At 48.2% G+C, this 26,068-nt stretch overlaps 2 protein-coding genes across 8 annotated transcripts in view; both read left to right on the top strand.

Moving 5' to 3' along the window:
• C1QTNF5 (C1q and TNF related 5) overlaps positions 1–26,068 on the top strand; it is a 201,947-nt gene that overhangs the window by 75,557 nt on the left and 100,322 nt on the right. The gene's annotated exons all lie outside the window — the stretch shown is intronic.
• Positions 2,283–26,068, top strand: part of USP2 (ubiquitin specific peptidase 2) — an 80,360-nt gene continuing 56,574 nt past the window's right edge. Inside the window, exons 1-3 of one of the 7 annotated variants that reach the window (XM_083481036.1) lie at positions 2,283–3,430; positions 6,642–6,713; positions 14,149–14,232. Coding sequence is in view for 2 of the 7 variants with exons in the window: in XM_083481034.1 (XP_083337160.1) it covers positions 6,704–6,713 (10 nt within the window). In the remaining 5 variants the exon portion in view is untranslated. Of the gene's footprint in view, positions 3,737–6,436; positions 6,714–14,148; positions 14,233–26,068 lie in introns of those variants that run through there. The other 6 variants (XM_083481037.1, XM_083481034.1, XM_083481038.1 and 3 more) reach the window with 6 other exon arrangements.

The following is a 26,068-nucleotide window of genomic DNA, read 5'->3' as shown; positions in this document are numbered from 1 at the left end:
TTTTCTCTTTGACATCTGGTGGGAGGGCGTTCCACAGGGGGGTTGCCACTACTGAGAAAGCCCTCTGCCTGGTTCCCTGTAACTTGGCTTCTCGCAGTGAGGGAACCGCCAGAAGGCCCTCGGCGCTGGACCTCAGGGTCCGAGCAGAACGATGGTGGTGGAGACGCTCCTTCAGGTATACTGGACCGAGGCTGTTTAGGGCTTTAAAGGTCAGCACCAAGACTTTGAATTGTGCTCGGAAACGTACTGGGAGCCAGTGTAGGTCTTTCAAGACCGGTGTTATATGGTCTCGGCGGCCGCTCCCAGTCACCAGTGGATGTGGTGGCTGCCTGCAAACATATGCTGCCTCCATATTGGTGAGGTCCTGGGGTCCAGAAAAAATGTGCAGGGAGGGGTGGGCACTGGGCAAATCAATTGCCAAGATTTCAGCCACCCTTGCTCTAATGGAGGTGTGGAGAACTTGTGGCCCTCCAGAGGTTGCCGAACTACAACTCCCATCAGCCTCAACCATTGGCCATGCTGCCTCACACCGATGGGAGTTGTAGTTCAGTAACATCTGGAGGGCCAAAGTTTCCCCATGCCAACCTGACTGGTAGCCCTGATGACAAGAAAAACCAATAGGCACTGTCCCCTCAGTATTTAATCAACAGCCGTTTGCATTTTCTGCACTGGTGTTTCCAACGATGGTGTGGACCTGCGACACTTTGTGAGCTTCATTAACTACAAATCCCACAATTCTGGATCCACTCCAAACTGGTGCCAATGTTTCGCAGTTGCTTTGCAGCATTTTGCAATACGAAACCTGCATTTTTTAGTGCCTTGCCCAACAGTCATTGATACATCAAATAGGTGTCTGTAGGTAACACCCAAAAATCCAACATGGTCCAATTTTATCTCAACCAGTGCCAAAGTTTTGCAATAATTTTGCAGCAAAAAACCTCACATTCTGCAGTGCCCATTTAGGCCACACCCTTGCATACCTGAAGCTGGCCTTACTGATAATGGATTAGAATATACAGTTTCACCTGCTGACATCTGCAAATCAAACTACTGGTAGGCAAGCCAGGATTAGGGGGGCAGGGGTGGATTTAGGGGAGCACAACCCGTTCAGTTGCGCTGGGCGCCAAAACTCGGAGTGCCCTAGGGGATGCCACAATTATGATTCAGAATGGAGTATGCGAAGAGGGGTGGGAGTTTGCCTTTCACCTCCAGTGCCCTCTCCAGATGACCAGGTGCCTTTCCAATTCCTAGATTTCACCAAAGAGGAAGATGAGATCCACCTTTAGCACTTAAGTCCTCCCGACAGATAGAAAACATTACTGCAAAGGGCTGCCTTGCACTGCCATCTAGCGGTCTGAGAAGGGAATCATCTGGGCCAAACCAAATTACCATTTTACCAGTCTGAATTTGTCTACATTTTGCAGCAATTTCAAAAAGCAAAAATCCTCCTGGAAATCCTTCACCATTTTTAGCACGATATTTCTCCTTAAACAGCTTGGTTTTTTGCATGCAGTTTTGACTAACGTACACATTCTTGCAAGCAACTTACCCTAAAACAATGCATTTTTGTACGGCTTTTTTCACTAACGTAGGCATTTTCATAAACATGGTTTGGCTGGAAAACTGCGCTGCAATAGATCAGATAAGAGCCAATCTCAATGGCTGTGCCTCAGTTCTAAGGCTGTTTCTGAAAGTGTGACTTTGACAGATTTGTCTTTAAATGCAATCAGTCAAATTCCCCATCCCTAGGATACGGGTGCGCAAAATGCCCCTCCATCCCATGAAACTTGAACTGCACTTTAATGTAGACACTGCTCTAGCTAGGAGAGTTTTCTAACATCCCCATACACAGCAGCACTATATATAAAGGAGGGTTCCAATATTTACACCCCAGCAACTGAAAATGCAAAATGAGTTGTTAATGTGTTAAATTTTTGTTGTGCTGCTTCAAATGAACAAGTAGATTGTTGCGTGTTATGTGCACATCCCTTGGATGATCTGTCTGCACACAATAAATCCTTACGTTGTTGAATTCCGCATCTGGTATGGAGTCCGATTATTAGATCAGGGTTTGGCTTTCAGATGGGCCTGCCTTGAATGCGGTCGAGCTGCTATTGTCTTTTGAGGGTGAGCAGAAGGCAGCTTGGCAAACCTTCCTACCAGCCCCAATTTATCTCTGCATATCATGCATAGTTAACAGGAAGCTGTAGCTTCTCCCGCCATTTCATGTCCTGCCGGAAGATATAAACACCTGCACCCACTTAATTCATTTTTGCATGCTAGGCCACTGTGAAAAATGAATGCCAACCCTATAAAAACTGCAATAATAAATCTGGCACTTTTAGCGGGGTGTTGTTTTTTTAAGGGATTGCATTTCAAGATCTCCTTTTAAACAAGCAGCAGATGCGAGAGGCTGGATTCCAGTCCGGGCCTGAACTCCAGAAGCTCTCTGTCGACAAAGTTCACTCCAACAATCTGCTGCATCCCCCTGCGGCGTAGTTCGATCTTCCAAAGCTGATGCACCGATCTAAAGTTGAACACAGCGGCCTTTACTTCCGAGGAAACGCATATATAGGATGGAGCGGTAAGGGCGCTTTCCTCCACTCACGATCCGCACCCGACCCTTCCTGCACCATGGCTTATTTCCAGAGAACCGCCAACTTCGCCAAAGGCCAAGGAAGCTTTATATACGCGTGGCGAGCTCGACACGTGGCCAGGCGGAATCCCGGCTTAGTTTAATGCGGGTTTATTTACTTCCCCAGGAAAGCGTTCGCGCCAGCAGGTTGCGAGTCGTTGCCACTACGCGTGTGCGTAAACGGCCAGCAGCGCACCCGATCCATAAAAAAACAATGGGCCAGCAGGTTTGTTCGGAAGGAGGCGGGTCGCTTGCTATGCCGTTGTAAAAAGAAAACAAAAAAACCGCGAAAAGCTTAAGAGATTACTCGTTTCAAAAGCAAACAGCAAAACACTTCTTTGTGCTTTCAAGGGGGTGCCGCTCTTAAACAGGCTGACCTACATTTTCAATATATACCGGTATGTTCTGTGTGTTTTTTTAGTTTATTTACGCCATGAGCCGCTAGGGGTCCTGCACTGGGAGAAAGGCGTGCTATTAAAGCAATAAGGAGCTGCGCGTTTTCTGAGCGCGTGCAGAGTGCATTTCTAGCTCGCGTGCAGCTACCGCAGCCAGCTCCGGGGAAAAAACCCTAAGCTTGGGTCCCCCCTGCTCCGTTCCTTCCCTCTCTCCGGCTCCCGGTCCTGCCTTCTCCCTTCTCCGCGCGCGCCGCCCCGCGGCGCTCTCCGGGACGCGGGTGTCGCTTCTGGCCCCGCGGTGCGTCAGCTGCGCCCGGATTGTGACATCAGGTGCTGGCGGCTGGGAAAGCGGCTCCATGGAGCCGGCCGGGTTCGGCTCGTCCCCCCAGGAGAGAGCCAGGTGAGTACGGGGCGCGCCCCGATCCCCACCCCTAACCACGGGCAGGCGGGGCGGGGGAGGCGCTTCCCTTCGCCCGGGTTAGAGACGCCCGCCGCCCGCGGCAACTCCGGAGTTGGGCCCCTCCTCGCGATTGAAGGCGTGGCGAAGCATCGGGGCCCCGGTGTGTATATCCGTGGTTTGGAGAAGCTCTTGCGCCGTTACGGTAGCCTTCCCCGACGCGCGTTCGCCTTTTCCCAAGGTACTAGCTTCCATCTCACCCGGGAATACAGACCTATCCCAGGTTACGCTCTGGCGGATTAAATGAAAGTACGTGGGGAAGGGAGGTAGCCAACGGCAGGCAACCGGCATAGAGATTAAAAGCACTATCACCGTCATTATTATTAATAATAGTATCAAGTTCAGGGTCTAAGATAGCGTGTGGTGGGGTCCAGTCCCATATGTGAAAGGACCTTCCCCAGGATAAGGACTCTTGATTGAGTATGGCGACAGACTGCACCCACTGAGGTGGTCTGGAAAAGGCTCTCTGCACATGCTCAGAAGCATCACAGAACACTACTTTTCATTTCTCTCTTGCTAGTCGCTTCCAGGCAATTTTTTTTTTTAATTGAGCCTTCATTTTGATTTGCTTTTGCATTATGTCTGTGGAGAGGTGAAACTTAATCGTCTATTTATCCAGCTTCCTTTCAGATTCGTTGCATAGAATTGTAGAACTGGAAGAGGGCCCATGAGGACCATTTAGTCCAGCCCCTCCGCAATGCAGAAATCTTTTGCCCAGCGTGGGGCTCGAACCCACAACCTTGAGATTAAAGAGCTGCAGGGAGTCACTTAACAGAATGTCAGGCCAAGGCTTGGGGGAGACCGGGCTTCAAATCCCCACTGGGCTGTGATGCCCACCATCAACTCCTAGCCTTGCCTTACCTTTCATGTTTGTGAGGATGACAGGGAGATAACAGGGAGCCTAACCGTCCTGGACAAAAAGTGGAATATAAATGTAATAATAAAACAAGTGCATCAGGAGAAGGAACGAGTTTGTCCCCTTCCATCCAGTGTGTATACTCTTCCCCCCAACTTCTTGCATGCTGCAAGTTCTAGAAGTTGTCTTTAATGCATCCTAGGAGTTTAAATAGAACTCAGTTATGTCTTTTTTGAAGAAAAGTATTGTTGGTGGTATGGGACGCGGGTGGCGCTGTGGGTTAAGCCACAGAGCCTAGGACTTGCTGATCAGAAGGTCAGCGGTTCGAATCCCCGCCACGGGGTGAGCTCCCGTTGCTCGGTCCCTGCTCCTGCCAACCTAGCAGTTCGAAAGCACGTCAAAGTGCAAGTAGATAAATAGGTACCACTCCGGCGGGAAGGTAAACAGCGTTTCCATGCGCTGCTCTGGTTCGCCAGAAGCGGCTTAGTCATGCTGGCCACATGACCCGGAAGCTGTACGGTGGCTCCCTCGGCCAATAAAGCGAGATGGGCGCCGCAACCCCAGAGTCGGTCACGACTGGACCTAATGGCCAGGGGTCCCTTTACCTTTATTGTTGGTGGTTCCTGTACTCCTGAGAGCTGCGCATGGTCAGCCAGATGGTGAAAGACAGTTTGGCTTAACCTCCATCGCCAGACTCCAGCTCTGGGATATCAGGAAACATTGCAGATCCTCACCGGGCAAGGCAGCGTTCTCTATTAGCTGCTTGCTGGAGCTCTTGGGGCAAAATTTGGTTTCCCCTACGGAAATTCAGCAGCAGCCTCAAGCCCTTTTGAGCCCTGCCTGGGCTCTCTGTCTGCACTGCAGTGCATGTGACCGAGAAGCCAGAGCTGTTGTTAACACCAGGAATGATGAAGCTGGCGTTGAGGAATCTCTCCCTGTTATTGCAGGCTGAGTCAGTGCCTGGAATAAGCCCTGGGGCAGCCGGCCCAAGCAGTGGCTCCGCCTCCCAGAGTGTGACTCTCTTGTGTTGTGTTGCTATGTGGATTTGTTTGCATCTTAGGGCGTTCTCCAACTGCGGCCCTCTAAATAATGCTGCTGCGCTACATCAGCTGGGGCTGGTGGGAGTTGTAGTACCGCAGAATCTGGAAGGTGCCCCTGGCTGGCCCAGCCTGCCCTAAGTCCTTCTCTAAAGACTTTCCCAGGGGGTAGCCTCTCATCCCTCTGAAAAACGGTTCCAAGTGAGTTAAAAGCATCCTCCTTTTTCCTTCCTTTAACCTGTGACACCTTGCAGCTCCTTTACCCAATGGGAAGCGTGTTGGTTGATTGCCCTAGATTTCTGCTCCCAGAGTTCAGGACATTGTAACGCCCGTTTCTGTCTCCCCGTCTGTCATTGCGACAATGCCCGTCACGCTGCTAGGCAGGTTGTGCTAATGTTCCCATTTCACAGATGACGGAACTGAGGCTGAGAGATACTATCTGCGCCTAAGGGGGTCACGCCGGTTCATTAAGGCTCTGTGTGTGAGCTGCTCACTTCCTCATATGAACGTGGAGTTATTACAATAATAATTTCAATGATTGTTCTACAAGTGCTTTTAACAAAAACAAAACAGGCTGTGTGCGTACCAAAATAAAGCTTAAAATGAACAGCACGAGCTGCTCCAAAAACTGATATTGAGGGCAGTCTGCAGCACCCAGTGAATAACAGTTTTATTTTTTTTTAAAAAAAAAGGGGGGTGAGCTTCTTGTCCTTATAAATTAGCTTGACTTCAGATTGGGAAGAATCCCATTTCTCAGCCATTCCTCTCCAATCATATCCTTCTGTTCACCTTAGTTCTCTTTCTTGTAACATCTTACTCACTTCCTATGCCCAGTGCCCTCTTCCTACCTCTCACCACGAGTCGAGTCCTGTTGGCCCACCTGCCCCCCACCTTTCTATCATAGATGAGCCCCTGTCCCTGCCTGGCTGGCCCCCTCCTGCGCTGTCCCTTTAAAGTCTCCCCACGCTGGAATGTGAGAGTGCTCCAGCCATCCTGTGAGGTCAGATAAGACACTATATTTATCTGGCTGGTAACCTGAGCTGTGAATTTCTGCTGTGGACTACACCACTACTGAAAGGCATTCGAGTTCATTCTGTGCTGGAGAAGTTGAGCTGCCTGTTGAGATCTCCTCCCTCCCACCTCTCTTTAACTGCCAAAAAACACAACCAGAAATCCCCCACAAATCTGACTTTCACAAACAGGTTAGTACCTACTGGCTCTGTAACCTACCTTTTTTTCTCTCCACCCGATCCTGCCACAGAAAAAGCACCTTGCGGAGACAGAACTGAGCCCCATGCCACTACTCCTCAGGCCCGTTGTTCCATGCGCACAGGTGAGTACAAACCGGGGCGGAAGGAAGGCTGGAGGGCTGTTTAAAGAGGGACCCTTAAATAGCTCGACCAAGTCCAAAACAACTCTGTTTCTTCCTAGGCTGAGATGTTTTGCGGGGATGGGAGTTTTATGCGTTTACTCAAATTACTCTCCCAGTGTGCTTAATGCAGTTGTTAAGCAATCCAAAGTGTGGGGTTTATTATTATTATTAATTAATTAATTAAAAAACTTTAATAAACCTCTTTATTTCGGACCGGTTATAGGTGTTTGTAGGAATCGGCAAACTTTAGGGAAGTTTTTAATGTTTGTTGATTTATCATGTTTTTAATATTCTGTTGGGAGCTCCCCAGAGTGGCTGGGGAAACCCATCCAGATGGGTGGGGTATAAATAAATTATTATTATTATTATTATTATTATTAGCATGTGCAAAGTGCTTTATCTCAGGCAGAGCAGAAAGGTAGCAGGCAGCCAGCTGTGTCAAGAGCAGCGATCGCCAACGTGGTGCCCTCCAGATGATGTGGAACTCTATTGCTCACCAAGTCTGTGAGCTGGAGACCCAGGTTTGGGAAACCTGGTGGTCAGTGGGAGCCAGTGGTAGTGCAGAGAAAGCGAGGGGCTCTTGTGCTTTGGAGGTAGTGGTTGGGAGGAGCGGCTATGGCTTTAAATTTTTGCATAGGGGCCATTGTTCTGTAGGGAGAGTGCCTGCTTGGTGCCAGTTCCAGTCCCTGGCATCTCCAATTTAAAAAAAGGATCAAGTAGCAGTTGAATGAAAAGACAAAAGATGATGCTGCCAGTCAGAGTACACTGTACTGGACCAGATGGATAGGATAGGATAGGGGCCATAGTTCAGCACATAGAAGGTCCCGGGATCAGTCTCTCGTTTAAAAGGGATCACATGATGGGAGAGATTTCTCTCTCTGCTTGAGACCCCAGAGAAGCTCTGCCAGTCAGATGAGGCTATCATTCTTCTATTTTGGGTCCGAAATAGGGCTGGGTGATATCTGGTATATATATTGGATATATATATACTGATATATGTCTGAAATAAGGATGTATGTAGAGGCATTGGCTGTCTGCATGGTTTTTCCAACATTGTGATTTTTGCAAAGCACACAAACACACATCATGATCTGCAATGTACTGCCAGGTCAACAGTCATGAAACCGATATCACAATATGGGCTTCAAACCGGTTTTGGACGATATATCCCCCATCCCTAGTCCTCACACACTGTTGGGACTACATCTCCAATCATCCCCAGCCAGTTTAGTCAGTGGTGAGGGATGATGGGAGTTGTAGTCCAACAAATATCTGGGGACCCAGGGTTGAAAGTCACTGGATGGTTGCTGGTGCCTTGGCAGAAGGCAAGGAGGCCAAGAGAAGGTGAAGCTAGAGCCAATATTACCATTTACTCTGACTCCAGTAAGCTCTTGCCACTTGTGTTTGAAGCTGTGTACGCATAACTTTGGCCACAGTCCGCCTCATCCTGTAGTTTCTTGAGAAAGGCTGCTGACTGATGTGTTGCCTCTCAAACCAGCCTCCATCCAATCTGAAAACATAAGCTGCGGTTGAGATGAAGCATGTGCAGGTGAAATAGCCCTTGCGCATGAGCATCAGGGAGCTTCATTGAATCGGAGTTTGGGTGGGGTGGGGGATGTTTCATGGGAAATGATCGGGTCATGTGCTTCGAGTGAAGACACGCCCGCCTCCAGTGTATACAGTGATCTACAAATGCAATGTGAAACACAGCCTAGTTTTGTTCCCATCCTCCTCCTCCTCACTAGGAGAACATTGAGGCTCAGGTGGAGGAAGGTGACAGCCAGATTGGCTGTAAGGAAGCAGCTGAGGGCAAATAGGGCGAGTGCCCCATTTGCCCTAATGGACCAGCCAAGAATGCTGGTAAATGGCAGCAGTTGGGCAAATGCGGTATAAGGCATTTTCCTATGCCAGCTCTTCATCTCGTGTTGGGCAAACCATCTCTTTGTCCTTCTCCCTTCAGTTGATCCCAGCTCCAGTCTTAGCCACTTGGCCCTAGGCCCCTCTCCTAGTGCACAGAAACCTGTTTTTAATGCCAGCCCTAGAGTGTATGCCATGACCATAAAGGTCTGTAGCATGCTCTCCTTGGAGTGTACTCTAGGCATGTGCAGAGTGCTGTGTGCTGGCCCAAGTTGTCTTGAGCTTGGCGGCAAGGTTTTCCATTGCTGGGGTTTCATTGCCATCCTTTGCAAAGAGCTAGGCCTGATATCTGAGTCAGTTCTATAGCAGTTCAACTGTCATGGCTTCTCCCAGAGGATCCTGGGAACTGCGGTTTGCTGAGGGCACTGAGAATTCTATTAGCAATCCTTTGCTCCACAAACTTGCACACAGGCTGGAGGTTTTGTTTTGTTTTTGGACTACAACTCCCACGAGCCCCAGCCAGCACAGACATTTGTCAGTTGGGAGTCATAACATCTTCTGGAATATATATTCCTGCATCACCCTCCGAAACAGGGTTCTCCGTGCAGCTAAGAGTCAATATCACAATGGCAGTGAACAATATTAAACAAATAAATCAACATCGTTCCCGCTGCAACAGCACAAATGGTAAACAGCAGCAAAAGCAGGGTTTGTTTGAGAGTCTTCCCCTCACCTCATCCAGTTTCTATCCTGCAGGCCTCTAAAGTCTGTAATGACTTTTATCTGCGAGAGAGTCCAGTTGAACTTCAAACCCAGATGTGGGGAGCATTTGACTCTCTAGATTGTGCTGCACTACAACTCCCATCATCCCTGGGAAGACTGATGGGAGTTGTAGTCCAGCAACAACAGCTGGAGGACCAAAGGTCCCCTACACCTGTTCTAACCCCACTTACCTGAGAGTAAGGCTTGTTGAATTCAATAGGACTGAGTAGACGTGAAGTTAAAGCCAGAATCAGATTCGTCTGGGCGCCAGAGTTTGCAGAGCAGTTGAACAACCCAGTCCCTCTTCGCAAGGAACTCTGCGAACTGTAGCTCTACAAGGGAAATAGAAGCATCCTGACAACTCTAAGCACCCTTAAACAGTTTCCAGCGCCCTTTGGGGGAAGCCACAGCTGTTTAAAGTGGTATGATCCTGCTATAGTGCTGGTGAGGCCTCAGTTGCCAGCCTTGTGGGCTTTTGTACGTACATGGAATTGGGGAAGGAATCATCCTTTGGTCCTCAAGCAACAAAATGTCTTGGGTTGGCCCTGACTGTCTCTAGTGTACCTCAGGGAGTCCTGTGTCCCTGTTACCTGAGTGTAAGCCAATGTAGACAGGTGAAATGGCATAGCGGGAGTTAACTCTTAAATAGCAGCTTCAAGGTTAGAGGTGTAAATGTTTAGATCAGGGAAACTTCACTAGGGGGGAAAGGAATAAACTCCCTCCAGCCCCTATTGCTGCCCCATCCAAATCGGGGCCTGGCTCCGCAGCTGTTTTACACTAAAAATAGCCACTCGGGGAGATCCGATAGTGGATCTCCTGCTTCTTGTGGAGTTCGGCCCTAAATATCTGGTTCAAAACAGCAACAGGTCAAAACGTTGCGAGGGTTGTTGTTGTTGTTGCAAAGCAGCCATGTCAGTACAACAACAGTGCTCCTGACTGGAGGGCCTCCGAGAAAACCCTCCAGGCTGTTATGGAAAAGAGAAAGGGGGAAGAAAACAGCCTATTCTCTGATCACAGAGGACGGAAAACATCTTGAAGGTTTTCTTTCTCTCTTCATCCTTCTCCCTCACCCTCAGTGGCCTTTTCGACTATTGACCCCTTTGCTGGGACACTTAATTATAGGGGACAGCCACCAAGGCGTGATCTGTGACGCTTGAGTCACAGCTGAGGCGAAAACTCCCATCCAGAGGAATCAGGAAGAGTTGAAAGAGCCCGAAAGTAGCTAGCTTTGCATTTTCAGCAACTGGCTAGATTTTTTTTTCTTTTTCTTTATTTTTATTTTTTGTAGCATAATGACCACTTACTAACAACCCAAAGGTGCAGTAGCAGGGTATTCATTACACCCTACCCTATACAAAACAAGCCAAAAATAATAAGAGGAAGGAGTAGTAACACTCCATTATAATTCAAGACATCCATATTCCCCATCAGGTGTACTGTACCTGGTGAATGCTGGGCAACTTAAGTCTGAAGCATAAGAAATAAAATCCCACCAGGTGACTTAGAAGCATTCTGGATTCTTCATCCCTCTGGAGACCTGCAATTTATGTGTTATTTTCCTCCACAATAGCCAGAGTCCACAAGTTCTTTTAAGACAAATGCAGATTTTTCAAGGTTTTCCATTGCTGGGCTACTGAAATCCTAGCTGCGGCTAGCATCCATGTCAGAAGTTCTTGAGAGCAACCAAGCTTTCATGTTATCAGTCTACATATTCAGTAGTAACAGTTGTAGGGGGAAACAATGAGTTAAAAAGAAAAACAAATGCACACACATACCACGTTTCTGGTCCTTTTACTTGGGAGCCGTAGGAAAGGCAGGCTTCTGTTCAATAATAAGCAATAGTTTAGAGTTACTTTAAACCTGTAGTTGTGAACTGGTAGCCCATTGGTCTCAACCAGCATGGCCAAATAGTCAAGGATGATGGGAATTGTAGTTGAGCGACATTTAAGTAGAATAATAAATAGCTGCCGTTCATGATGGTTTCCAGGCTGGTTATGCCTCCCTCTCAAATAAAGCAAAGGAAGTTACTAGTCCTCAAGGGTTAACCTGCCCACAAGTACCTGTTTAAGTCAACAGTCTGTGTTGATGGTCCAAAGCATTCAAAAGATCACCCTCTTCCTGTTCACAGCAGTGTTTCCAAAAAAATAGATCCCTTCCCCCCTTTTTTTTCTAGAAAGCGTGGTAGCTGAAGATGATAGTTACTTAGCAGAGGCTAATGGTGTAATGCAGTGATGCTGAAACACTATTATTACTTATTTCATAGCAGGGCCAGTGATGCAATCTTCCATGTCGCTGTTTGCCACTCCTCTGCATGGCAAAAAAAAAGCCTTTCTCAGAGATACACCCATCAAAGAGGTTGTTAAGCAGAGGGACAGGGGGTTATATTAGCATGCATGGCTGAGGGGTTCAAGTACCACTTCCCTTAAAGAAGAAACACAAAAGCTCCCCAGGTCCTATTATTATTACCAATCAAAATGTCAGAATATAGCAAGCAAGCTTCTGAGTCCACCAGAACTCTTCATCAGGCTGTTAAACAAGGTTGGGACCAGGGGTGCAGTGGCAGCGTAAACATGCTGACCATACTGAAGCTCTGATGTCTGCACCTGCCAAAAACCTATTCTTCCTGCATAGTCTTAGAAGGTGGGCAGCTGTTTGTGGTTGTCAGTAAGAACGTCTGCACAGCAAAATGCACCATTACACAACTGGGAGAGGCGACCACGTGGGCCTATTCAAGTCTGGGTTAAGCTTAAAACCAATGGCTTAGTCTTGAAATCCTGAGTGAGTTGTTCAGAGGCATTGCTGAGAATCTTGTACGACAAAGAACGCTTTTACCCACTGCATTCTCCAAAGAGCTTTGGGTGGTGTGCATGGTTCTGCCACTCCTTACTTAACCCCAACAACAGCCCTGTGAGGTAGGTTAGGCTGGGAGGCAGCCGCTGGCCCCTTAAGGTCACCCCTTAAGCTTCATGGCTGTATGGGGATTTGAACCCTGGTCCCCCAGGTTCCAAGGGACGTGGCTGGCGCTGTGGGTTAAACCACAGAGCCTAGGACTTGCTGATGAGAAGGTCGGTGGTTTGAATCCCCGCGACGGGGTGAGCTCCTGTTGCTTAGTCCCTGCTCCTGCCAACCTAGCAGTTCGAAAGCACGTCAAAGTGCAAGTAGATAAATAGGTACCACTCTGGTGGGAAGGTAAACGGCGTTTCCATGCGCTGCTCTGGTTCGCCAGAAGCGGCTTAGTCATGCTGACTACATGACCTGGAAGCTGTACGCCGGCTCCCTCGGCCAATAAAGCGAGATGAGCGCCGCAACCCCAGAGTCGGCCACGACTGGACCTAATGGTCAGGGGTCCCTTTACCTTTACCCCCAGGTTCCAGTCCGACATTTTAACCACTACACCACATGTATTGGAGCCAGTGTGGTGTAGTGGATAAGAGCGGTAGTCTCGTAATCTGGGGAACCGGGTTCGCTTCCCCGCTCCTCCACATGCAGCTGCTGGGTGACCTTGGGCCAGTCACATTTCTTTGAAGTCTCTCAGCCCCACTCACCTCACAGAGTGTTTGTTGAGGGGGAGGAAGGGAAAGGAGAATGTTAGCCGCTTTGAGACTCCTTAAAGGGAGTGAAAGGCAGGATATCAAATCCAAACTCTTCTTCTTCTTCTTCACATGGGCTTTCATAAGAAGACGAACATAAGGGTAGCCGTCAAATCCAGCATCCTGTTAATGGTGGCCAACCAGATGGGAAACCTGCAAACAGGACCTGAGTACAACAGCTGTCCAGCTGAGGTCACCCAGTGCTGAGGACAAGGCCTTTCTAAGATTCTAGTCCTCATTGTAGTCATTGATTGAATAAGGAATGTAAGACGCTGCCATGGGCCAAGTCCACCTAGCTCAGTATTGTCTACAGCAACTGGCAGTAGCTGCCCGGAATTTAAACCAGGTTTGTTGTTTTCCTAGCCATGCCTGGAGATTCCAGAAGTTGAACCTTGTGTTGTACCACAGCACTTCCCCAAGAGTTACATAAACATGGTGCTGATAACACCGAGGTTGCGGGTTCGGTTCCCATATGGGACAGCTTCATTGCAGGGGGTTGGACTAAATGATTGCCAAGATCCCTTCCGAACTCTACAATTCTTTGATTTTAAAACAAGCCCTGCTGGGTCAGGCCAAAGGGAGCCAGTCTGGTCCAGCTCCCTGTTCTTACAGTGGCCAGGCAGATGCCCCCTAAGCACTCCTTTGGTTTCTAACAACTGGTCTTCAGAATCACATTGCCTCCAATGGTGGAAGGCAATGGAGTCTATACCTGTTGAGTCGCTCTTGGCTTCCCCTCCCTCCTAATGGGCTGCGGGAGTTGCAAGCCGGCCACTCCCCTTTGAGCGCCTCCCGAATCCTGGCCTCTGCAGTGTGGGAATGATGATTGCATACCTGGCCAGGGTGAACCGCAACACCTCCCAAGCCCTTTGAAGCCATTAGGTGAGGAGGCGCTCCAAAAATGTGGCAGGCATCCTTGATCCTGGTGACGCCTGGGAGAGAGAGAGAGAGAGAGAGAGAGAGAGAGAGAGAGAGAGAGAGAGGAAGGGAGGGAGAAGAAGCCACGCCAAGTCCAGGAAATGGCCCAAGTTCCCTCTTCCACCCTCAGGGACTTTCTCAGTATTGCCACGCTCTCCCTCCTGCCAGTTGCCTGCGCCTGAGTTCCCACGGGATGCAGGTGTGTGTGTGTGTGTGTGTGTGTGTGTGTGTGTGTGTGTCTCACCTGTTGTCTCCTTCCCTCCTTCCTGCAGCCGGAGCAGCCACAATGGTATGATGCTAAGTTGCTTCTAACATCACAGGGAACGAAGCTCTCATAGACGTGGCAGTCACAGACGGTAAGCGTCCCACGGGGAGGGTTTGGGGCCGGGAGCTGGCCTTTTTAAGATGGGCTTTCTCTGCTCTCGTGGGCGAAGGTTCTGTGCACCTGTAAAGCGTATTCAAAGCACATTGCTTCCGTCAAATAATTCCAGGCACTGTGGTTTGTTAAGGGCAGCTGGGAATCGGGACTCTATAAAGGGAACTACAAGGGCCCAGATTTCTTCGAGGGGTGTGTGTGCTTTAAATACAGTGGTACCTCGGGTTAAGTACTTAATTCGTTCCGGAGGTCTGTTCTTAACCTGAAACTGTTCTTAACCTGAAGCACCACTTTAGCTAATGGGGCCTCCCGCTGCTGCTGCGCCCCCGGAGCACGATTTCTGTTCTCATCCTGAAGCAAAGTTCTTAACCTGAAGTACTATTTCTGGGTTAGCAGAGTCTGTAACCTGAAGCGTATGTAACCTGAAGCGTATGTAACCCGAGGTACCACTGTATACTGGATATACAGCCATTGACTGCTGTGAGGGTGTCCTAGGGAGCACATAGACCAGGCATAGGCAAACTCAGCCCTGCAGATGTTTTGGGACTACAACTCCCATAATCCCCGACCACTGGTCCTGTTAGCTAGGGATGATGGGAGTTGTAGTCCCAAAACATCTGGAGGGCCGAGTTTGCCTATGCCTGACATAGACTGAGGCTGCGTATATATTAAAGCACATTCTTTCCCCTCAGAGAATCCTGGGAACTGCAGTTAATTAAGGGTGCTGAGAATCATAGCTCTGTGAGGTGAAAACTACAGTTCCCAGAATTCTTTTGAAGCTGCTTTAAAAGTATGGCATGTACTGAGGAATTTGAGGTGCTTCGGACCGTCACTTTTTTTGGAGGTGGGACTTAATCACATACTGGAAAACTGAAGTTTCACAGCTATACAGTAAGCTCACAACTTACGCAAGTTCAATTTGCACACTTTCAGCTCTATGCATGGGGCAACGTATTATAAAAAATTAAAGGGGCAGGGTTCTGAGGAAAAAGACTTCGGCAACCCCACCTGCCATTGCACGTAATGTATTTTGACTATACACGATTTTGGCTTTAGGCGTGATCCCCGGAATGTTACCCCCACATAAGTTGCAGGCTTCCTGTTGTTGTTGTTGTTGTTAAATTAATTTTAAAAATCCAAAAAGGAAACAAAAACAAATACAATGCAAACTAAATCACACTAAATCAAGATAATTATCCTAGGCATAGTTGTGCAGTTTTAGCTGCCTGCACAGCTGTTTTCCCAAAAGATTGGGCCTTTTTGTGATTTAGAAAGTAGTGGTGAGATGCACTAGAAAGTGTGAGGGGCCTGTTGCTTTGATGCAACATCATCTGACCTCCGTACAAAATGAGTGCTGGTTAAATAACTGAGGTCACCTAATCTCTCTGCAAGTAAATTGGAGTGAACTCTCAATAAATGGGGCCGTCGTGGAACATAGCGAGCCTGAAGTCACGCATTCAGACCACCTTGTTGTTGTTGTTGTTGTTTAGTCGTTTAGTCGTGTCCGACTCTTCATGACCCCATGGACCAGAGCACGCCAGGCACTTCTGTCTTCCACTGCCTCCCGCAGTTTGGTCAAATCAGACCACCTAGGGCTGCATAAACACCACCACCTCCACCCCAAGAACCCTGGGAACTGTAGGGTCCCGGAACTGTAGCTTTGTGGTTGCTAAACTAAAGTTACAGAATTATAGAGTTGGAAGGGACCCTGAGTGTCATCCAGTCCAACCCCTTTGCAATGCAGGAATCTCAACTAAAGCATCCATGACCAAAGACCATCCAACCTCTGTTTAAAAACCTTCAAGGAAGGAGAGTCCACAACCTCCCAAGGGAGTCTGTTCCACTGTACCACCGGAAAGTTCTTCTTGATGTTCAGCTGGAATCTCCTTTTTTGTAACTTGAAGCATTGGTTCAGGTCCTACCCTCCGGAGCAGGAGGAAACAAGCTTGTTCCATCTTCCATGTGACAGCCCTTTAGATATTTGAAGATAGCTATCATATCTCCTCTTAGTCTCCTCTTTTCCAAGGCTAAACGTACTCAACTCCCTCAACTGTTCCTCATAAGGCTTGGTTTCCAGACCTTTCTTCAGGATTCTTGTGGAGACCATGCTTTTGTAGAATCATAGAACGGTAGAGTTGGAAGGGATGCCAAGGGACATCCAGTCCAGCTGCCTGCAATGCAGGAACCACAACTTTAATACGGTCTGCCTTGGTTTTCAAATTTAATCCGTTCCAGGAGTCCGTTCGACTCCCGGTACAGTTCGAAAACCAAGGCGCGGCTTCCAATTGACTGCAGGAGCATCCTGCAGCCAATCGGAAGCCGTGCCAGACATTTGGTTTCCAAAAATGTTTCAAAAGCCAGAACAATCACTTCCGGTTTTCAATCATTCGGGAGTCGAAACATTCAAAGGCATTCAGCTTCCAAGGTTCCACTGTACGCTTTAAATGTTTGGTGTGGGTGCAGCCTAACTCAGTGCTGTCTGCACCAGCCTTTACCTATGTTTGCCCTCTGCATAGGCAAAGGCTGCTCCATGCTGACCACCGGTGACCTTCTGTCGTTTGAAACCGGGGTCATGGCTAGGATTTGCCAGGACTTTTTGCAAGCAGAACTTGCATGTATCCCTGAGCTCCAGCTCTTACTTGGGACACCTGTGTGTTTTTATTTTTGAGCACCTTCCTTTCTTTTCCATTTATTTATTTATTCATTCGTTTGTTTGTTTATTTATTTATTCAACCCTGTAAGAAAGAGCCACAGGGATGCTTTTCTGGCCACGTGTGGTCATGTGCGCGCACGCACAACCACGCGAAAGAGCTCTGGGCTTTCTCGTTGCACAAAACTAAGCATATGATTTCACTGGAATCACTTAAGATAGTGACGCGCCGGCGTTGAGCTCTGAGGTGTCGGCTGGGCTGCGCGTGCCAAATTCCACCCCACTTAATTATATCCTGCCTTGGCGATTCTCCTGGCAAAACCTGTTCTCATTCTACTGCTAACGATCGGTTAGAGCGTGTTCCACCCCAGAAGCAGCTGCCTTTCACAGCTAGGAAAGAAGACATGACCCCCAGCGACACAAACGGTAATTTATATCCTTGCAGGCCCTTTTTTTCCCCTTGCCAGGGCCAACCTGTTGACTGCAGGAGGGCAGTGGCAGGCGAGGGTGTGGATGTCTGTGTGTGGTTAAGACAAATTTATCTCTTTGAGAGTCGAGCGGGTGATGCTCCAGAGTGAGAGGTCCAAAAAGTTGCAGAGGTAAAAGGTCTCAAAATGTAGAGCACCACAATTTGGATTTTGGCGGGATAGTTGTGCTGAGCATTCTTTGGACCCACAAAGCATTTCGGTCCTTTGATGATGGCTGACGGCACCTGCCTGCATCACTGCAGCATCCACGGGTGGGTTGCATGATGCCGTTTCAGACGTGAGTTGTTCAGTCAAAACTCTGTGCAGTCCTCAGTTGGAGTTGCAGGACTTGAGGTAGCACGAGACTTTTTCAGGTTGGGCCTCTGGGGCCAAATGGGGCCTGCTTGGAGTGAACAGTGATTGGTAGCCTGGAGACGACTCTGCAAGATGAAGTGATGGTTGTCTTCTCTGGCATCTGTAGTGTTCTGGCCACGGCGTTGCGGTTTGTTCCTGTGATGGTTTTCCAGTGGCCCACAGAGTTTCTGGAACAATCCAGCACTAACTCCATTGGCAAAGGTCTTGTGTAGATATGCTGCCGTGCTAAAACTCGTTACGAAGCTTCAGCGTGGCAAGTGAACATGGGAATCCAACTTTGATGCACTTGGAGAGGAGATAATTTAGGCCCCGTCTGTGTTGCAGGTTCATAGCAGTATCATGCCACTTTACACAGGCAAAGAATCCTGGGAACTGCGGTTTGCCTCAGGTGCTGAGAGTTGTTGGGAGACCCCCTTCTCCCATCGCAGAACTATAGTTCCCAGAGTTCCCTGGGATTGTTCCCTGAGTAAGAGGGATTGACCATTAAAATGCTCCAGGAATTGTAGCTCTGTGAGAATTGAGGCCTCCTAACAACTATTAGGGCCCTTAGCAAACTGCAGTCCCCAGGACTTTTAGGGGGAAGCTGTGACTGTTTAAAGTGTCATGGTGCTGGTTTAAATGTATAGAGCAGATTAGGCCTTAGGTGAGCTTGGGAGGCTGTGGTGCCTTTGCTCCTGATTTCTCCCCATGTAGTTTCCCAGGTTGTCTTTCCAGTCTGTGGTGTTCCGCATACTTTCACTCAGGTGGCAAGCAACCCACTTAGATATTATTGATATACTGAATGGTATATAAATGCTTTAAAATACACACATAAGATCTAAGAAATCAGCAGAGACAGCAAACAGATCCCCCATTTTAAGGTGTTTTCAGAAAAGAGGGGCTGTAAAGGAGGAGGAGAATGGGACTTCTGTACCTTCTGTTTAAAGATACTTGTGTAGAAGATGGGATTCTGCGCAAAAGTGGGATGGAAAGAGCTGGAAAAGGTTTGTTAGGGGTGCTGAGAGTTGTTAAAATGCGCCTATTCCCCCCACCCACCCACAGAGCTACTGTTCCCGGTGTGGTTTAGCAATCAATCCCCCTTCCCATGGAATTCTGGGAGCTGTAGCTCTGTGAGGAGAATAGGGGCATCTTAACAACTCTTACCATAAAGTTCCCAGGATTCTTTGGGGGAAGCCATGGCTGTTTAAAGGTAGACAAATGCTAAGCAAACCAGTCTCTTAAGCTTAAGCCAAGAAAGAGCATAGCTGTCAACTGCCCCTTATTTGGCGGGAAACTTCCTTATCCCAGCGCCGTGTCCCATTGCTGTCCCCTATTGATGATGTCCCTTAAATTTCCTGGGTTTCAAAGGAAGCAGCTCCTCTCCCTCCCTCCCTCCCTGCCGGCCAGGGAGGAGGGAGGCTCCAACTGTGTTGCTTGGCTGCGTTGCTCACCCAATAAGGAGTCTAAGAACGACTGGGGGGTGGAGCTTGCATGCCTTGTGCCGATCAAATCGGCCGCGTTGCTTGGGGACTCACCTTTGCTCAGCGCTTCCCAGTGGAGAGGTGACGGTGGTTTTCCTTGCTGCATCCCCTTTGCCGGGTTGCTGCGCTGTGGGAACCACCGCTTGAGGCTTCATTTGGCTGCTGGCTGGGCTTTCTGCCTTTGGCTCGAAGGGGCTCAGAAGTTGAACATACCTGTTCCTGGAAAATCCCTTATTTTGGCTGCTGATCCCTTATTTTCGAGGCTGCTGGTCCCTTATTTTCAAATCTGTAAGTTGACAGCTATGAGAAAGAGCATTCTCTTTAAGATTGAATATCAATATATGTATCAAGACTTTGAGATTAGACCACTGAAGAAGCCCGGAAAACTATCTTGGGAGTGTGGCTACCTGCAAGCCCCAGTTAAAGGGCTCCATCAGGGGCGAACAGCGGCCTCTTGATTACTTGGACTGCCAGGGCAAAACAGGTGCAAAACGCCGGCATCCTGTCGTCTACAACTTCATTAACATCCATCTCCAACTCCACTAGCATCTCTCAGTATTGTGAATAACGCTGAACTTACCTTTTGTTGGTATCTTCATGAACTTACCTAAAAGACTGAGTTAAGCATTTGAACAATCTATTGAAACCAGACATTATAAGTTCATCTTAGGTTGGGTAGTTCTCAAGTCTCTGTGGCTTTGTTTACTGTTTTGTATTTTTATCAGAAGGTTGGTAAAGAATGTTTTATTTATTATTCTGTGTATATTAATCGCCAACGTGTTCCATGAGTCGCACTGTGGCTGTTTAAAGGGGCATGAGGCTACAGGTGAGGCCTGGGTAGAGACAGAGGCAATGATGGGCAGAGCCAACAAATCCTAGTTTTGTCCCCATCTTCCTCTCTGCTGAGTTCTGCAAGGGGAAACCCTGAGATTCAGGAGGGAGAGGAGGAAGGTGGAAGGCAGTACCAACCCCTGCATGGGTTGTAAGTAAAGAAGCAGGCAGATTGGGGGTCAGCCAAGGCCAGTTAGTGGGGCACTGCCCCATTTCCTCTAAGGGGCCGGCCTCCACTGCCCAGCAGTACCCTCTGGAAGGGAATTTGCAAGCCCCAAAGCCATGCGGCTGGTTCCTCTCCCCAGAGAGCATTTCCCTTGGCCGCCTGTTTCCCTGCTGCCTGGCTCCTAGCCATGGGCGGCCGGCCAAGCCCAGAGTTTACGCTGGGCATCTTGAAAGGCCTTTGGAAAAGAGGGCTGTTTCCTCAGCAACCAGCGACTCTCAGCCCTGCGAGAGCTGTCCAACTCGAAAGTAAAAAAGGAAGAAGTTAGGAGGGAGACACCAACAGGCGGCTAGCCTTGGAGAAACGCCAGGGCAAACCGTAAGGACCCCCCTCTGGCCACCCCAAAGTTTCCTGCTTCCCTCTGGAGGGGGGCGGTTGGCGTTTCTGGACTCAAGGGGTGTAGCAGAACAGCACCTGCCCCTCAAGTTGGCCAGACTATTTCCCTCCCCCCAAAGAAACCCTCTCAGCGTGTCTGTTTGGGACGACGACAGCTTCTTTCTCCTCCTCATTGGAGAGCCAAGCCCCACCAAGGTACGTAAGACTTGGGAAGTCTTTCTCCTCTGTGCAGCTGCAAGTTTTAGGCCATGGCTCCCACCTGTGGCTCTTAGTGGTGGGATCCAATGAAGCCACCATTTAAAGCCCCATTTGAGCACTTGCGCACCCGTTGCGGACGGATGTTTTTATTTTTTGTACACTTGCTGCTTTTATCCCTTTAGCTTCCGAAGGAAAGGGCTCCCGTCTGTTTGGACTTTATTCCCTTCAGCTCAAGAGAACTTCGGTTGTAACTCTAGAGGCAGCTTCGCCGTCAGGGCAAGACTTCGGGGCAGAAGGACAGGACCCCACTGAAAGGAATGAGCAGGAGAGCTCCCCCCAACCCAACCCCCCCCCCCAAACTGAGCCAGGCTGGCTTTGCCACGTTTTGAAATGAGTGAAGTAATCAGCATTGGCTGTGTACACATCGTACATTGAAAGTGCATTACCCCTTTCTCCTAAACAAACAAAAAAAAAGAATTCTGGCAACTTAAGTTTTCCCGTCACAGAACTGCAGTTCCCAGCACTCACTATGGTTCCCAGGGAGTTGAGGGATAGGAATGTGCTATAAGTATGTTTATGGTATGTACATAGCCTGTGTTGATTAATTCACTCATGTCACAATGTGGAAAGCTAGCTTTGCCAATTATCATCTTAACAAAACCCCTTTGGGTTGTATTCAGCATTTGTCATGTGTACTCATTGTAGGCCTATTGAAATTAATGGACATGACTAATTTAAGTCCTTTAATTTTAGTAGTTCTACTCTGAGTATGATTAATGTTGAATGCAACTCATTAAGTCCAGAATCTAAAATTACCTAATTGCACTGCTGCTGCTGAGGTGTTTGTGACGTCTTTTGCAGGGCAGGGTTGAGAGGAGGCTTTTGGTTTCACTTTCTGAATGATGAGGGAAAGGCACTCTGCACATGCTCTGGGATAACTTTGCCTCTTGCAGCGCTTCTGTTAAAAGCCATGTCCCAAACCAAAGCTGAGTCAAATTATTGTTATTGTTATTATTGAAATCTGTTAGGTCATCTGCCTAAAACCAAGCAGTATTGTGGAAAGTTGTGGGGTTTTGTGCAACCTAATCATCTCCCCACTCTGCCACTTTATTCTGCTGTAGCTTATATCAATTTCTTTTTTAAAAAAGTAAAAAAGTTTGCAAACACAGCTGTGTGCCCCTGTGCCAAAGCCTTATTCCTAATTTCTAAAGGTTGTGTTTTCTTCCCATTTTACACATGGGAAAGTGAGACTGAGCCACTATCTTGTTAATGGATAACTTGTTTTAGTGCAGGGCATGCATATGCTTTGGGTATTATTTATTTTATTTATTTAAATTTATATACTACCTTTTGGGGACGCAGTTGGTGCTGTGGGTTAAACCACAGAGCCTAGGACTTGCCAATCAGAAGGTCGGCGGTTTGAATCCCCGCGAAGGGGTGAGCTTCCATTGTTCGGTCCCTGCTCCTGCCAATCTCGCAGTTTGAAAGCACGTCAAAGTGCAAGTAGATAAATAGGTACCACTCCGGCGGGAAGGTAAACGGCGTTTCTGTGCGCTGCTCTGGTTTGCCAGAAGCAGCTTAGTCATGCTGGCCACATGACCCGGAAGCTGTACGCCGGCTCCCTTGACCAATAAAGCGAGATGAGCGCCGCAACCCCAGAGTCGGCCACAACTGGACCTAATGGTCAGGGGTCCCTTTACCTTTACTACCTTTTACCAAAGAATCTCAGGGTGAATAATCATGCATGTGAGAAATTGCAGGCGCACTCAATGCAGACCTGCAGCTCTCTACAGCTCCCCAGCTCCTACGCATGAACACAGCATGAAATACCTCCATCTGCAATTGCTACCACAATAGTTTAGGCATAGTTTGCAGGGGAGTTCCCTCTGTGTAGGACAGAGGTTTTCAATCCTTTTGAGTCCACAGCTCCATCAGCTGCATTCTTTCTGCGGCACCCCTGTGGGGCTCAGGAGCCCAGTTGTGTTACCCCTTGCCTGCAGAGCTGGCAGCCTCTTGTCCTTTTTCAAACACCCTCCCTTCTGGAGTGTTCCCTCAGCCTCCTCTCCTCTCTCCTTGGGAGTCCTCCGGGCAGCCACAGCTGCCACCTCTAGTCTCTGAGCTGCACCCCCCTGCCCCAGAGAGAGGTACCTCCTCACCCTGCCCCATAGGGGCCTGGGACTTGCCTGTCCATTCCTAACAGCAAGGGCTGGGGGACTGGCCGGCTGGACTCGGCCTGCTTGCTTGCTTACTCCGAGGCCACTTCAGCTTCTGGCAACCAGCACCCCCTGGCCAGTTCCAGAGACCCCATTCACCTGGGGAGCTTATAGCCAGGGCTGGTGCAACAAACAGCTGTGCAAGCCTTTGGGAGGCAGAGACATGAGGTCATTGGAGGAGGGAGGGAAGGAAAGAAGGACAGAGGCCAGTGTTGCCCGCGGCACCCCTAACCATCATTCAAGGCACCCCAGGGTGCTACTGGAAACCACTGGTGTAGGGAATGGGCTGCAGGTGTTCTTGAAGATACTGGCGGGTGATGATTTTCCCAAGGCCTCTCGGTGAGCAAGTGCCAGAGTTAGTAATTTGTGCAACAAACAAATGCAGAAAAGGAAACTGTAGAAGCAATTTGCCACAAAACAACAGGTTTATCTAATGATTCATGTGGAAATAGGAGCATTTCATCTAGAAATTACAGGGCACCCTACCAACCACAGGACCCCAGAGGTGTAGCTGGTCCAGTTTTCTTCCTCCTGCACCAATCAAAGCCTTCATTTATTGAGATACCAGCCAGGCTTGCCTCGCCCCTGGGTTCCAACAGCCTATGCCCCTCAAATCCCAATCCCCTGCCCACTTTGCAGGTGAGGTAGGAGGAGAGGCGGGACTTTGACATGAACAGCGGGCCCAGCTCCTTGGCTAGATCAGGGAAGACTTTTCCCTTCCCCATTTGCATCAAACTGGAGTTGATCCGTGCACCTGAATTATTGATGGAGAAGCCGCTTGTGTTGAGCTGAAAGGAGTAGAGGGGGCTGGGCTGCTTGCAAAGCTCCTCTAACCCCCACCCCGCAGCTGAAAGGCAAGGCCAGGCTGCAGCAAGCACACACACACACACCGATAATATTTATTATTTTCCATACATAGACATAACAAAAGAAAAAGTTGACAATAATAAAGGAAAAAAGAGAAATATAAAAAGAGAAATAAAAAAAGAATATGAAACATAAAATAGAACAAATCGTCACTACACTAACACTTAATCAATCAATTAATTAATTAAAATCCATCTGAATTAATTAATTAAATTCCATCTGAATTTCTTAGTAATTATATGTAGCAGTTTCCAATATCATTATTTTATAATAAAACCATATCACAGTCATAATCGTATTTCCTAACTTTTCCTATCATACATTTTCTTATTTGTTTATCTAATCCCAGTTTAGTCCTAGGCCTAATTGATTCTTTCAAGTGATTACATATCTTTAATATTACAATATTTATTCAGATAGTCTTTAAATTTCTTCTAGAAAAGCAGGCACTTTCCTTGCAGAAAGTCCCAGGTTCAATCATCCACTTTTTTTAAAAAAAAGGATCAAGTGATGGGAAAGACCTGCTGCCAGTCAGAGCATGGAATACTAGCTAGGCAGACTTAGTGACCTGGCGGTGTAGGAGACGGTGTCTCCCTCTGTTCCAGCAGCCCCACAACCCCACCTTCCAAACGCTGCTTTGAGATTTTGAAAAGATTGAGCGGTTTGCCTGTGCTTTTAAATCAAGGCACGGGCACAGATCAAGAATGTGGCACAGAGCTCCTGAACTTGCAGGTGGTGCCACTGCTCGCTCGAGAGCTTTTGCTAAACACGAAGCCAACTTTTCCCCCACCCTGAAGCCTTTTTCAGTCTGCAAGTCCGCAGAGAGCACTCTATACCTTTAAAGCACACCTGAGGCGCATTCTTTCCCTCAGAGGATTCTGGGAACTGTAGTCTAGCAGAGTTACAGAGTCACAGAGTTACAGTTCCCAGCAACCCTTCCCAAACTACAGGGCCCATAATTCTTTGAGCGAGGAAATGTGCTTTGAATGTGCTTTAAATACATAGCTGTATACATAGCCCTTGCCTGCTCTATCTTCTTCATGACAGTCCTTCAGATATGTGGGGAGCTGCTATCATATCTCCTCTTAATCTTCTCTTCAGATTAAATTTAGCCAGTTCTTTATAGGACTTGGGCCACATATCCGAACCATACGTTTAAAGCACTCTTGAATTTAAAAATGCTTGAAATGGAATAATTTTTTAATTTTTTTTTTAAATGGCAAACTTGGAGCATCTACTCAGAAGTAAATTTACTCACAGCTGGGCCCCAATTGCACTGCACATTTCAAACACTCTTGAACAGTCATGGCTTCCCCCAAAGATTTCTGGGAGCTGTAGTTTGTTAAGGGTGCTGAGAGTTGTTAGGAGACTCCCCTGGTGCCCCCCACAGACTTACAATTCCCGGAGTGGTTTAGCAATCAGTTCTCTTACTAGGGAACTCTGAGAATTGTAGCTCTGTGAGCGGAATTAGCACCTCCTAATGACTTTCAGCACATTAACAAACCACATTTCCCAGAATTCTCTTGGAGAAGCCATGACTTTATTATAATAGTGCTTTAAATGTATGGTGAAGATGTGGCCTGGGTATACAGACACATTACTATCACACTTGCCTTTCTCCTTTTGACACGACCCTGCCTGTCAATGTCAATCTTAAAATGTGATGCCCAGAACTGGGCACAAGATGTTCTTGAACTACAACTCCCATCATCCTCTTCCACTGGGCATGCTAGCTAGGAATGATGGGAGTTGTAGTCCAGTGTCTTCTAGTCACCTTAGCTTGAGAGAGGCTTCCAGGAACAGCCTTTGTGATTCAGACGCATCGCCAGCAAGTGCATGCAGAGCAAAATAGCTCTGAATGACTCAGGCAAGTGAGTCTAGGCCACACGCCGACAGGATTAATAAAATCCCACAGAGTCATTAGCCAGTTTGACCTGGGGGGGCTGGGAAATAATTGCCCTAGACGTGACAATTGGTCAGGCCACGAGCAGGGCAGTCGTTGAGTCACTCCCCGAAGAAAATGGTAGTGGAGAGTCAGTCCCAACAATCATCCCGCTGGAATGGAGGGCTTACATAAGACTTGCTAGTAACTACAACCTTTATTGTTTGGATTAAATAGAGCAAAGTGGAGTTTGAGATGGTTGAATAAGAGCAAGCACAGCATCCACAATCCCTCACAGAGGGAGATGGCGGCAG

Source organism: Podarcis liolepis (assembly GCF_965112155.1).
Source record: "Podarcis liolepis genome assembly, chromosome: 16".
Classification (NCBI taxonomy): domain Eukaryota; kingdom Metazoa; phylum Chordata; class Lepidosauria; order Squamata; family Lacertidae; genus Podarcis; species Podarcis liolepis.
Note: the sequence above shows the minus strand (reverse complement) of the source record. Positions and strands in the feature narration are given on the sequence as shown.